Source organism: Arvicanthis niloticus, chromosome 2 (genome assembly GCF_011762505.2).
Source record: "Arvicanthis niloticus isolate mArvNil1 chromosome 2, mArvNil1.pat.X, whole genome shotgun sequence".
NCBI classification, from domain to species: domain Eukaryota; kingdom Metazoa; phylum Chordata; class Mammalia; order Rodentia; family Muridae; genus Arvicanthis; species Arvicanthis niloticus.
In genome coordinates, this window is record NC_047659.1 from 125,033,921 (window position 1) to 125,047,358 (window position 13,438).

General features: G+C 50.4%; 1 protein-coding gene across 1 annotated transcript in view; it reads right to left on the bottom strand.

Moving 5' to 3' along the window:
• Positions 1–4: 4 nt before the first annotated feature.
• Positions 5–13,438, bottom strand: part of Trpc4ap (transient receptor potential cation channel subfamily C member 4 associated protein) — a 68,852-nt gene continuing 55,418 nt past the window's right edge. Inside the window, exons 10-19 of the mRNA XM_034496089.2 lie at positions 12,241–12,372; positions 10,774–10,832; positions 8,726–8,827; positions 7,608–7,691; positions 6,616–6,706; positions 5,203–5,343; positions 4,781–4,889; positions 1,995–2,107; positions 996–1,202; positions 5–865 (exon numbers count right to left, since the gene is read on the bottom strand). Of these exons, the coding sequence (XP_034351980.1) occupies positions 728–865; positions 996–1,202; positions 1,995–2,107; positions 4,781–4,889; positions 5,203–5,343; positions 6,616–6,706; positions 7,608–7,691; positions 8,726–8,827; positions 10,774–10,832; positions 12,241–12,372 (1,176 nt within the window). The 3' untranslated portion in view covers positions 5–727. The remainder of the gene's footprint in view (positions 866–995; positions 1,203–1,994; positions 2,108–4,780; positions 4,890–5,202; positions 5,344–6,615; positions 6,707–7,607; positions 7,692–8,725; positions 8,828–10,773; positions 10,833–12,240; positions 12,373–13,438) is intronic.

Sequence of the window (13,438 nt, forward strand, 5' to 3'; positions counted from 1 at the left end):
AGTCTTTAAAATAAAGTTCTTTAATAGTCTCCATTTAATCGGTTTATTTGCTGTTAATAAACTGGCAACACAGGAGGAGCCAAGGGTAAGCTCTCAGCCAGGCTCCTGTGTCTGGGCTCAGGCAGGCACAGGCACTCCATGCCCCAAGGGATGGAGAGAAAAGGCCCCCCCCCACTTCTGGGGACCCTCCAGGATGAACACAGTGGCCAATGAGCAAAGAACCAGAGGAGCTAAGGGAAGACAAGGGAGGTCGGGAAGGAGGAGACGGGCAGACTGGGGAAGGCAGCATTCTCCGATACCCAGCCCTGCCCAGGGCTCAGGAGCCTCTGCCTGTGCCCCGAGGCCAGGGAGGTTTGGCTCACAGGGGTCTGCATCTTCCGCTCCATCATGGGACTGATGGGAGAAGCTCAGACAGAGATGGGTTTCCCATGTTCCCTTTCTCTGGCAGGCCAGGGCTCCAGGACTGTGAGGGAAAAGGTGGGCATGGTGCCATTGTCCTTACCCTGGGGACAGTGAAGACACAGGCTCCCCAAAGACCTGGGCCCTCAGACCCAGGAGACAAGAGCTTCTAGGATGTTCCTTCCACTGAGCCTGCACCTGAACACCCGGGGTAGACAGAGCACTGGGGAGGCAAGAGAGGGACAGGGGTGGGCAGCGTGCGTGGCATGTGCACTCTTGCTCGCTGCACTCGCCCTGGCCCAGCAGCTTCTCGAAGCCCAGCTCAAGGTCACTCCTCAGTGAAGTCTCTGTCTATGTCCATGTAGGGCTCTTCTATGTAGCTGACCAGGGCAGAGGGTGATTGGCGGTCTGGGTTCAACAGGATGGACACTGTCTCCTTCCAGTATGAGAAGCTGATGCAGGAGCTCTGAGTAAAGAAAGAGCGAGAGGGGGTGGGAAGTGCGGGGAGAACTTGGGCCACGCCTGGTGTCACACAGGAGGGACTTGGGTTCACATGCTACTCTCCTCCCACTGTCACTCAGGACTGGGGCACTCACATTCTCCAGACAGGTGCTGTCCTTGTCCTTGTGCAGGTAATGCTGCTGCCAGAAGCGCAGCAGGTTGTGGAAGTTGTTGAGCAGGAAGCCTGGGTATTTCTTGCTGTGCTCCATTCGCTGTAGTAGCCGCAGGTACAGGGGCAGCCGCTCTTTCCTTCGGGCCAGCATCAGGATTACCAGGCTGGTGTTGAGGCAGCTCACATTCTCCTGCAAGGCCAAAGGCAGATGGACTGGAGGCATGTCAGCAGCCTTAGGATGCCAGTGAACCTGGACAGCCACTGGGCAGGGAAGAGGGCATCCTAGGCCCACACAGTGGCACAGCACAGTCCACCGGCACCTTCCTGTACTCTATGCCCACCTACGGCCATTCACACTGAGAAGAGCATTGGTCCTTTCTACATTTTGGTCAGGTGTGAATTCTTCCAGAAGCTTCTCTCTCCCCTGCCAGGGCTGGGTGCACAAGCTAAGTGTGCGGTTATTCACTTAAGAACGTTAGTGCTGCACTAGGCTGTGAGCACCAGAAACAAGAGTCTAGTCTCCCTTGTTCACCAAGCATTCCTGGCCCCAGGCCTTGCCTCCCTGCATGTCAGCATCAAAAGAACCACTGCTCAGAGGTGCCAGCAGGACTCTCATCTTAGAGAAGGGGTGTGAGGCTGGAAGAAGAGAAGGCTGCCAGTTGGTGAAGGAGGGTGGGACAAGGCTCAGGTCCACCTCCACAGCCCAATGGTAGCCAGAAGGTAGGGGTGGGCACATGGGGAAGAACATTGGCCTGGAGTCAGAAGAATGCAGTGTCAACCTCATCTCTGCCCCAGCTGACTCTGTGACCTCAGGAGACTTGATATCTGGTCTTAGTTCCCCTTGTAAACTGAGACACTAGGCGACACCCTACGAAGAACTGTTTCCAGAGAGAAGGAGGGAACACAGACATGTTGGCCTTCAGGATAAGAGACATGGTTTCCACTCTTCCCACTTGACTGCTCAGTGGCTGGGACGGCTCACCTGGGTTAGTGTCTGTACATGGATGATGTTGATGAGGCGGAAGAGGAAGGACATCTGCGTGGGCACCTGGGATATGTAGGCAAGCAGGCGGCACTCGGACAGGACCTCGGCCACTGTGGAGGAAGGCAGAGGTGTAGCAGCAGGTGCATGCAATGACAGGTCACCATGGCACTGGTTATGTCCATTTGGGTCCTGACTGCAGCTGGTGCTCTCTCATCACCAAAACAACTATGTTAAGGGTCAGAGAGATGGCTCAGCAGTTAGAACCACGTGCCACTCTTGCAGAGGACCTACAGTGCTGGCTCTTCAGGGTGTGCAATACCTTCTTCCAGCTTCTACCTACTCCTCTACTTCTTACATGCACATACCCATATACACATAATTAAAAATAAATCTTTATAAACAACCACAAAAGCTGCAACAGCAGGTCAATCTCCAACTGTTTGGTCATCAGGCTGCGCCAAATCTCAGAGATCTCATTAGTCCTTCAGAACCACACTCAGAAAGTGGCCCTTCCTGCAGCTCCCTCCCAGCTTGGCAATGGCTCCTGCTTCTATACACGTTCCTTCTCAGGAGGACAGGCTGAGAATACTCATTAAGAAACCCAGCAAGCGCCGGGCGGTGGTGGCATACGCCTTTAATCCTAGCACTTGGAAGGCAGAGGCAGGTGGATTTCTGAGTTCGAGGCCAGCCTGGTCTACAGAGTGAATTCCAGGACAGCCAGGGCTACACAGAGAAACTCTGTCTTGAAAAAACAAACAAAGAAACAAACAAAGAAACCCAGCAAGCCTGGGAGATGGCCTGCTGGACAACATTACTGCTGCGCAAACATGAGCAACAGAGCTGAGGTCACTAGAACGCACGTGGCCGCATACATCTAAAACCCCAGCAGGCAGGCAGATCCCCAAAGCCAGCCAGCTAGTCAAATCCACGAGCTCCAGGTTCAGTAGGAGACTCTGTTCAAAACTGAAGGTGGAAAAAGAGACCCGATGTCAACCTCTGGCCTCCATATCTGTACACACATGTACACATACCCACACATACATAGAGACCCGATGTCAACCTCTGGCCTCCATATCTGTACACACATGTACACATACCCACACATACATAGAGACCCGATGTCAACCTCTGGCCTCCATATCTGTACACACATGTACACATACCCACACATACATAGAGACCCGATGTCAACCTCTGGCCTCCATATCTGTACACACATGTGCACATACCCACACATACATAGAGACCCGATGTCAACCTCTGGCCTCCATATCTGTACACACATGTGCACATACCCACACATACATAGAGACCCGATGTCAACCTCTGGCCTTCATATCTGTACACACATGTGCACATACCCACACATACATAGAGACCCGATGTCAACCTCTGGCCTCCATATCTGTACACACATGTGCACATACACACACATACATAGAGACCCGATGTCAACCTCTGGCCTTCATATCTGTACACACATGTGCACATACCCACACATACATAGAGACCCGATGTCAACCTCTGGCCTCCATATCTGTACACACATGTGCACATACACACACATACATAGAGACCCGATGTCAACCTCTGGCCTTCATATCTGTACACACATGTGCACATACCCACACATACATAGAGACCCGATGTCAACCTCTGGCCTCCATATCTGTACACACATGTGCACATACCCACACATACATAGAGACCCGATGTCAACCTCTGGCCTCCATATCTGTACACACATGTGCACATACCCACACATACATAGAGACCCGATGTCAACCTCTGGCCTTCATATCTGTACACACATGTGCACATACCCACACATACATAGAGACCCGATGTCAACCTCTGGCCTTCATATCTGTACACACATGTGCACATACCCACACATACATAGAGACCCGATGTCAACCTCTGGCCTTCATATCTGTACACACATGTGCACATACCCACACATACATAGAGACCCGATGTCAACCTCTGGCCTTCATATCTGTACACACATGTGCATATACCCACACATACATAGAGACCCGATGTCAACCTCTGGCCTCCATATCTGTACACACATGTACACATACCCACACATACATAGAGACCCGATGTCAACCTCTGGCCTTCATATCTGTACACACATGTGCACATACCCACACATACATAGAGACCCGATGTCAACCTCTGGCCTCCATATCTGTACACACATGTGCACATACACACATATACATAAACTACACACAAATAGTCAGACAACTTTTCAGAACTCTTAACGAGACTGGTTTGCTGTAGCTCTCACACATCTGTGTCCACTGCTGTGGTAAGGGTGAAAGAGTACTGATGACATCAGAGTGTAAGTGACCAGCCTCCTAAAACAGACCCCCCAGAGAAGAAACAGGAGATAAATGGTCTAATTATCCATGACCAGGATGCTTTTGGTACCAAGGACAACGATAAGGAACACTGTCCTTTTTTGGATGTATTCTTCAACTTGTGACAATCTGTTTGGTGCCACAGACCTCCTAGGGAAAAAGGCACATTATGTACACGTGTGTTACTACACACAATTCTAGGTGAGGTCTGACACACCACAGCTGCACACTATAGTCCTGTGCAGAAAACCAGAAAAAAGGGTCCCTGTTCACCCCGCGCAGTCAGTCTAAAAGGCAGCTTTTTCTTTACTGCGATGTTATGCATGCTCATAAAGGAAGCACACCAATGGGAAGGCTGGGTGTCTGGCAGTCAGGCTACACCCATCTGCATTGGCACCTTGGCCTCCTCACCTTTCATGTCCACCTGGTTTTCAAATCGGTCCAGCGACAGAGTGACACAGCGCACCAGCATGTTGGAGTCCACCAGTGAGCTGTTGATCTGCTTCAGGAACACCTGGAACTGGAGCAGAGATGGCGCTCACTGGCAGGGCTGCTGGCCAGGGCACCACTGATCTCCTACCCCAGCGCCACTACTCTGCAGACAGGACACACTGTGTGAGTGGCCTGCTAAGATACTGTAACAGCCAAAGTTCGAATTCCAATAGGCTCAGGGTCTGGCTTGAAGCCAGAAGCCTAGCAGGTATACTGAATGAGGAGGACTGCCCCACTGCATCCCAGACTCTTCCAACTGTGTGGCCACCCCTGAAGATGGCCAAAGCTCACAGACAGCTGGTGCTGCAGCCAACAGCACAGAGCCCCTGGGCGAGCCCTACCTTTGCATCAGTGTTGATATATTTATTGAATCTCTTGAACGCATCAACGTTGAACTTCATCAGCTCTCCCAGGAGGTCAAAGTAGCTCTGGAGTACATCCCTCGACTTGCACTCGCTGTCCACGATGCAGTATAGGATGTGCTGGGCAGAGCAGGGAACAGGGTGAGGGTGTGGAGGGGTCTGCCCACCAACCTGTTTGCCTTGGGCCTGGTCTGGAGCTCAAGCAAGCATACAGGTGGATGGAACCGGAGACTTTGTCTAGGCTCTTTTCTGAGGATACTGGTGGCTCCAGGACAGAGCCAGGTGACTGGTCTCAGCAGGGGGGAACTGGGTGGGTATGTGTAGTCTCTTTCCCAGGCTCACACACAAAGCCTCTGACTTGCTTTGTAGCTAACTACATGGTTCTCTGTCTCCAGACTTCACAAGTGCCCCCAAACAGTAGGGCCTAGAACTAAAGGACAGAGCATACATCCCGACACTATGCACTTTCCTTATGTTTGCCAATGAAACTGCTTAAAACATACAAATCACTAAACATTGAGAACAATAATGAGCCAGCTCCCCAGGAGGGAAACTGTACCCAAAACTTCCTTCTGGTTCCTCCCTCCCTCCTTCCTTCCCTCCTGCTTTTCATTCCTTCCCTCTTTTCATTGTTGTTTTGGTTTCTGTGACACGGGTCTGGCCTTGACCTTGCACACCCCCTGCTTCTGCTTCTAAAGTCCCCAGCTCAGTTCATTTTCTTGAGTTTACACTGATTGGCAGCTGTTTTCCTTTACAATTCAGGGTTCCATGTTCATAGTAATTTTCTAAAAAACCAACTGTAATTTTTGGCTGTTCGCTTTCTTTTCAATTTCCTTTTGCTACAGGCAATATGGGATTTTTAAAAAAATTACTTTTATTTTATTTTACAGTTCAATCGTTGCCCGCTTCCAGTCTGCCCTCCCACAGTTCCTCATCCCATGCCTCCTCCCGGGGATGTTTCCCCCCACCCCCTGCCAGGCCTCTCCACTCCCTGAGGTCTCAAGTCTCTCAAGGATTAGGCATGTCTTTTCCCACTGAGGCCAGACCAGGCAGACCTCTGCTGTGTATGTATGTGTCAGGGCCTCAGATCAGCTCATGTATGCTGCCTGGCTGGTGGCTCTGTTAACTTTTAGTCAATATCAAATTATTCTCAGGGTCAAAGGCCTTGCTGGGTAACTCTACATTCTACATTCCTGCACAACTCCCTGAGTCCCTTAGCCCTCAGTACCTACAAGGAGCCCCCAGCTGGCAACTCAGGGCCAACCTGAAGCAATGTGTACTAGGAACAACCAGAACAGGTCTGCTCCTGACCAAACTCCTTAGAGCTCAGGATGAGGAATCAGTTCAAGGGGCTGGGGAGGATGGCCACCCAACACCCTGCTTCCTCCATACCTCCAGAAGGCCTCGCTTCAACAGGAACATTTGGTCTGCATAGGAGGTGGTCCCTCGGAGGAAACTCTCCACAGCCCGGGCTTGCCAAAACCTGCAACCCAAATGTTGACCCCTGGCCCAGGTGGCTTTGGCCTCCCCTGATGCAGGCTCAATGCCCCTAGGATCTGAGTAGTTTGCAGCCAAGTATCTGATATTTACTTAACATTTCTAGTCTGGGCCCCAGCCCTAGGTCTTGAGGACACAGCAATGAGCAAGAGAATCACCATTCTTATATACGGTGCTCACAGCTCAGCAGGGACCAGTTTTTCATGTGGCTGTACCAGAACGGGTTTCTATGGTATATGGGCATACACAGTGGCATCTGGGCTCAAAGAGTGGCCTCTAGTAAGTTCCATGTAAAAGCACTCTAGCTTCCACTCTCAGAATACTGGAAGGACATGGACCTAGAAGCCAGGGATGTGTGGCCAGCAGAAGGGTATGCGGAGATGTCACTGAGTTCATATGCATTGAGCTGGTCTAGAAAAGAGCCAACAGTCACTGAGTGGCCCGGAGGCTCGGCTGAGATCCCTAAGGGTCTGAATAGGTGAGGCTGAGATGACAGGGACCCTGAAGGGACAGAGCCTTGTACCCAGGCCTACTGGAATCCTCTTGTCTACAATGTTCACAACCCACCCCCACCCCCACCCCCCCAGGCGGCTCCTGGGTAGGTTCCCAGCGCCATTTCTTCCCATCTTGCACGGAAGCAGGTTTCTTTCTTTTCATGCTTATTTCTCATAGTCTGGACCCCACGTGTGCTCTACCTCTCTAGTACCAGCTTGATGAATGCTCAGCCACCTCCTAGCACACCCTGCTGGTATGTGACAAGGATACAGAACACCAGCAAGGATACGGAGCCAGCGGCAGTGAGGCCACCTCCCCAACCTTAAGGAGATTAATCCACTGGAACCCCCTGGCTCCTAGACCCCTCACAAGTACAGCTGCTCCTTTCTCACCTGAATGAAGACTCTGCTGGCTCCTTCTTCATGACCTGCAGCAGCCGAGTTAGTAAGCCCCTCTTGCCGTCACACACTAGACTCCTGAAATCAAAGGGACAGATAGCACTGGTGACAGATCTGAATGGCTGGCCGTGGCCACTGAACTAGTCCTGTGTTGGTGTGAATGAATGAAAGAACAGGTGATGTCTGCGTCTGGAAGGGTGCTCTCCTGCTCCACCGTGTGCCAGGACCTCAGAGGCCGTGCAGCTGTCAGCCCAATAGCCAAGTGCACTTGTATTGCTCCTTAGGCCAGCTTTCCCTCCTCAGACCTACGGGCAAGAGGCAGAGACACACCCAGGGCAAGATGGGGCTCTGAACTGCCAGAAGAAAGGCATTTACATCACAACGGGTTCAGTCCAGGCCACAGCAGAGGATGCCAGATGGAATACAATCTGTGCCAACTGGGCAGAGCCCAGAATTCTTTTTCCTGCCTGGGGTCAGTTCCAGCTCAGCTGTGGGCTTCCAGGCCTCAGCTTCCTGTCTACGAGGCAAAGGCAGTAGTAGGTAAGGAAATGATTAGGCCTGTCACAGTGGCAGGAGTCTGGGCCCTTAAACTCTCTCCACACAGCAGCTCCATTTCCATCACTGGTAAACGCTGGGGCAGCATTGGATCCATCTTATCAGGAACAAGCTGGGATTCCTGACTCTAGTTGCTAGATTAGGTCCACACTTCACAATGAGCCTGGAATGTCACTCTGTTGATCCCAAAGATGAGGTAGACATAGGGCAGGGGGTGAAGAGTCTGCTTTTCTTACCCTGCTTGGCACAGCTGCCACTGGGCAGGAAATGAGGATACCAGTAAAGGGCCATTTGCATGGGACAGGTGGAAGGACAGAGTCTAGCTGACCTTTGGCAGGGGGCCAGATGAGATCTGTCATCTACATGTAGAGAGAAGGATGGTGACGGCACTTCCTTCTGGGGGCCGCTGTGATGCTCACTTAGGAAATGCAGATGTGAGTATCTAGCACACAAAGCCAGTGGTGAGCAGTAGCTACATGTGAGACAGCACAAGTGCGCACACCTGTGCGTGCCCTCCTGGGAGCCCTGTATCCACAGCTGTCCCCCACCAGGATCACCTGTCAGTGTTGAGGACAGCTTCCACCTCAGGGATGTTGGCTTTCAGAGAGATGGCACTGAGTTCATTTAGCTCCTGATTGTTGAGCAGCAGGTACTTGTTCCTGAAACAAATGGGTTCAGAGGGTAAAGGGCAGGACTGGGGCTGCTGAGCAGCTCTGCAGCGGGGCACAAAGTCTGCCTCGGCCTGCTCCTGTTGGGAGAAGCGGCGGAGAGTCCACCAGCACTTCTTTTTTTGTTTGTTTGTTTTGTTTTGTTTTTGTTTTTGTTTTTTGAGACAGGGTTTCTCTGTGTAGCCCTGGCTGTCCTGGAACTCACTCTGTAGACCAGGCTGGCCTCGAACTCAGAAATCTGCCTGCCTCTGCTTCCCAAGTGCTGGGACTGAAGGCATGTGCCACCACTGCCCTGCACCACCAGCATTTCTACACATGCTTGTCACTCACTAACAAGCCCTTCCTTGGCATCTCCAGATCTCCGTGTTGCACTCTGAACATTTCTATATGACTTCTCAAAGTCACCTGCATCTCAGCACGTCCAATCCCATCTGCCATCTTAGTCCTGAGGCTAGCCCTGCTATAGCATTCTCAGTGGCCAGAGTCACAGACGCAGAGGCTTGACCAACTATGACACAATGTCTCTTCTTCCATCCAGGCTTGTCATTATAGTCTGCAGCACAGAAGTCGCTTCCTCAGCTGTTTCTCACAGGAAGGGAACCTCACACAGCTCCTTCAGTGATTTTTCAGAACAGGACTTGGACCATGTCATTACTGAGAATGCTTGCCCTAATTCTCACACTTCTGTAGTGTTGACACCTAGGGAGTGAGCGTGTCTTCAAGGCCCTGTGCAGCCAGGCCACCTCTGTGGCTACAACAAACTGAGCAGCTCACACCTGCCACGGCATCTGGCCACTCTGACTCTGGTTTTCATGACCGTGCCATATCCTTCTACAAGGGCTTCTCTACGTGGGGCCTTCGGGTTACAACAGTCTCTCCTGATGCCTCTTCATCCCAGTCAGGCCTCTGCTCACCAACTGCTTCTGCAATAGTCACTGAGCACTGCCGGCCAGTCATGACACTTGGCAACTGTCCTTTCACAGAGTGAGCTCTTTTGTTCCCACACACCATGCCTATTTGTCATCACGCATTCTGTAACTGGTGACCTTCTCTAATGGTAAGCTTCCTTTCCCAATGTACCCTACATGGCAGCAAGGCCATAGTATTTCCATTGGGCCAGGTACGCACAAGTGCTGACTGAGAGTTTGAAGAAAGCCAGGACAGGGATACACCCTCCTCAACACACACATACACCACACACACCCCCACACACCACACACAGAGAAAATCAGTACAATTCTGTCATCTATAGGTACCTTCAGCCACAGACCTCTCACAAGACAGAATCACAAAAGAAGAGATAGAGGCCCCTAGGCTGCACTGTCCGCAGGCATGTTCTATTAACTTGTATAGCATTCCAAGATTTTAAATCAGGTTAATGGCCAGCACTGTCATGGCTAATCCCTCCTCTGAGCCTTTCATGGAAGCCTTCAGTTTAGTGCATCCACTTCTTTGTGCACACATAGTTGTAAGGTCCTTACCCTAATGCCAAGGCCAAGAATCCCCTGCTTCCCCCGCCCCTGCACTGTCTCCCTTATAGTGGACAAGCATTTTCTTATACAGTCTCCTAAAAGCTTAATTTTTAACCATTAAAAATCAGAGAGTAGAGTATCTCAAAAAAGTGGGAAGCGGGAGTCAACACATTTCACTCTAGAGGGGGGAGCCTCCAAATTTCCAGTCAGGGACTCTCTGAGGCGCAGAGGCTGGTCATTGGACAAGTGCATTGCTCCAAGAGCAAAGAGGGACAGCACTTTTGTCCTTTGATGGTGGCTGGGAAGACAGAGGAAAGACCCAGTATCTAGGTGGAAGGAAAGGAGTCAACCTGCAAGGCTGAGGAGCCCAGCCACACCAGCCTACAGACTGCTCCTGGGTCACAGAGAAGAGAGAAGAGCAGGGAAGAGGCCTGTACAAGATGCCTCCAGGGCACTCATACTTACTCATGGTGGTCACTGAAACTCTGGAGAAGTCTCAAAAACTGGATCTTCAAGGTGATGTCCTATAAGACACATTAAAGCTACATTAGCCGCAGTACTTATAAATAAAACAAGGCTGGGCTCTGGTGATAGCGCTGTCTTGCTACACTGCTTCTTTTGCGTCCCTGTCCTTCAGCACAGTAAGGGTTTTCTTTAGTTGAAAAGTCAGACCTTCATAGCTGACCAGTGTCAAGGTAAACTACTGCAGACCTTTTCTGCTAACAACATCCTAGCATACTGGATTAAAAAAAATCACCCAGGTCCTTTTACATGTGAGGCTAGTTTAGAAGCTAGAAAGGGAAACCTAAAGGTATCAGAAAGCCTTGTCCTGAGAGCTAGGCAGAGGTGCCCAGGAGTTCAGGGAGCGTGTGGATGATGTGAGAGGCCTCGTTACACCATGGCTATGGTTTCTATGTCCCACAGTGACCAGGAAGAGCCAAGCTGTGAGCCTGCTTAGGCTTACTGGTGAAAGCCTTCCAGAAGTAAAAAATCTTGAGAGTGGCAGGGCCAAAAAGTTAGACATGAAACTGGCTCCTCTAAAGCACGAGCAAAGCTGGGCAGTGGTGGCACACACCTTTAATCTCAGCACTTGGGAGGCAGAGGCAGGCGGATTTCTGAGTTTGAGGCCAGCCTGGTCTACAGAGTGAGTTCCAGGACAGCCAGGGCTACACAGAGAAACCCTGTCTCAAAAACCAAAAAAAAAAAAAAAAAAAAAAAAGCACGAGCAGAAGAGTGTCCAGGGCGGAGGTGGCACAGGCACAAGTCCTAGGAAGGCCGCTTCCAAACATCAGAGAATGACAGACATGCCACCCAAGTGTGTGAAGACCACAACACAAGATGCTGGCACCACAGCAGCATCTCCAAGAGACCATAAGTAAGTAAGTAACAAACCACTAGAGAAAAATTGCAAAGCAAAAGTAGGGGACACAGTATGATTCCACAGTGAACAAAGACCAAGTGGTCCCCTGCAGGCAGACATGTTATCTAGAAAAATACTCACTCTACATTACTAATTCAAATGGAAGAATGAAAAGCAATCTGACAAGGTCGGAGGCAGGGCACTGAGGAGAGTCCCACAATGCAGGTTTGAGAACCCATGGCACCAGATCCTGCTAGCACATCGGGTCTTTTGTGCCAGAGTTGTGGGAAGGCGGCGCTCTGAGGGCAATAGGCACATGACCCTCCTAGTCCAAGAAAACAGGTTCAGAGACTCTGTGATGAGGTCAAAGGTGAATGGCACAAAGGACTTCTGATGCTCATTCAATACCCTATCTGGATGCTCTAAGATATAGCTGGAGGTAAGTTCCTGGACTAAAAAAGTTGTTTCTGCTCTCTTCTACAAGAATGAGACCCTCAGGGTCAGCAGTGGTTCTTAGAACAACTGACTCTTTGCAGTTGACGTCCTTTATGCTCCCAGGCTCTCTTGCTCACCGGGCTACAGTCACAGTTCTGGTTGTGACCATGGAGGACGAGGGCAGATGCTGAATGCTTCCTCCAAATCAGTTTGTCAAACAAATTGTTGAGTCCTGGGATCAACTTGAACTCAGCAATCATCCTGTGGACCTGTGTAGGGGGGTAAGGGAGAGATACTGAGACCAATGTGTGCATAAGATCATCGAGGCCTCTCTTCTAGTCCAGCCATCTTTGGGGTGAAGAAAGCAGTTGCTTGTAGTGAGTGCTGCCATTTAAAGACATCCTCCACCCCAACTACACAGAAACACTTCCTTAAAACATAGTGTGGGTGGTGAGCATGCACATATGTACTGGTGGCCTAAGAAGCTATAACAGGGCATCAGATCCTCTAGAGATGCTGTTATAGGTTGGCCTGCAACTCACCATGAGGAATAAGCCATCCTATTTGGCTTAGAAAATGTTTTTAAGAGCTGGAAGGATGGCTTAGTTAAAAGCAGTGATTAAAAGCACTGGCTAATCTTCCAGAGGACCAGGGTCTGATTCTCAACACCTACATGGCTATTTAAAACCTTCTGTAACTCCAGTCAAAGGGATCTATCACCCTCTTCTGGCATTTGAAGGTACCACACACACATGGTGTATAGACAGGTAAAATACCCATACATATGTGCGAACACGAACACACACACACACACACACACACACAGACACACACGCATGCACTCACGCGCACGCTCTTTGCAGTTAACATCCTGTATGCTCCCAGGCTCTCTTGCTTACCGGGCTACAGTCACAGTTCTGGTTGTGACCATAGAGAACAAACACGCATGCGCATGCACGCGTGTGTGTGTGTGTGTGTGTGTGTGTGTGTGTGTGTGTGCGCACACACAGGAAAGAAATACTCTTTAGCTTGTTTTTATTATTTTATGTGTATGGGTGTTTTGCCTACATCTACATTTGTCTGTGCATCACATGTGTGCCTGGTGCCCATGAAGGCCAGAGAGTGTCAGATCCTGGAACTGAATTTACAGATAGCTGTGATCTGCTACATAGGTGCTGGAAATCAAACCCTGATCCTCTGGGAGAACAGCCTCACTTTAAACACCAACAATTTCTCCAGCCCTGAGAAAATATTCTTAAGTCACAAGAAAAGCTCAACCTCTCAATATGAAGAAACATTCACATCTCAAACAATGTTTTGCTTTTTCAGATGGGC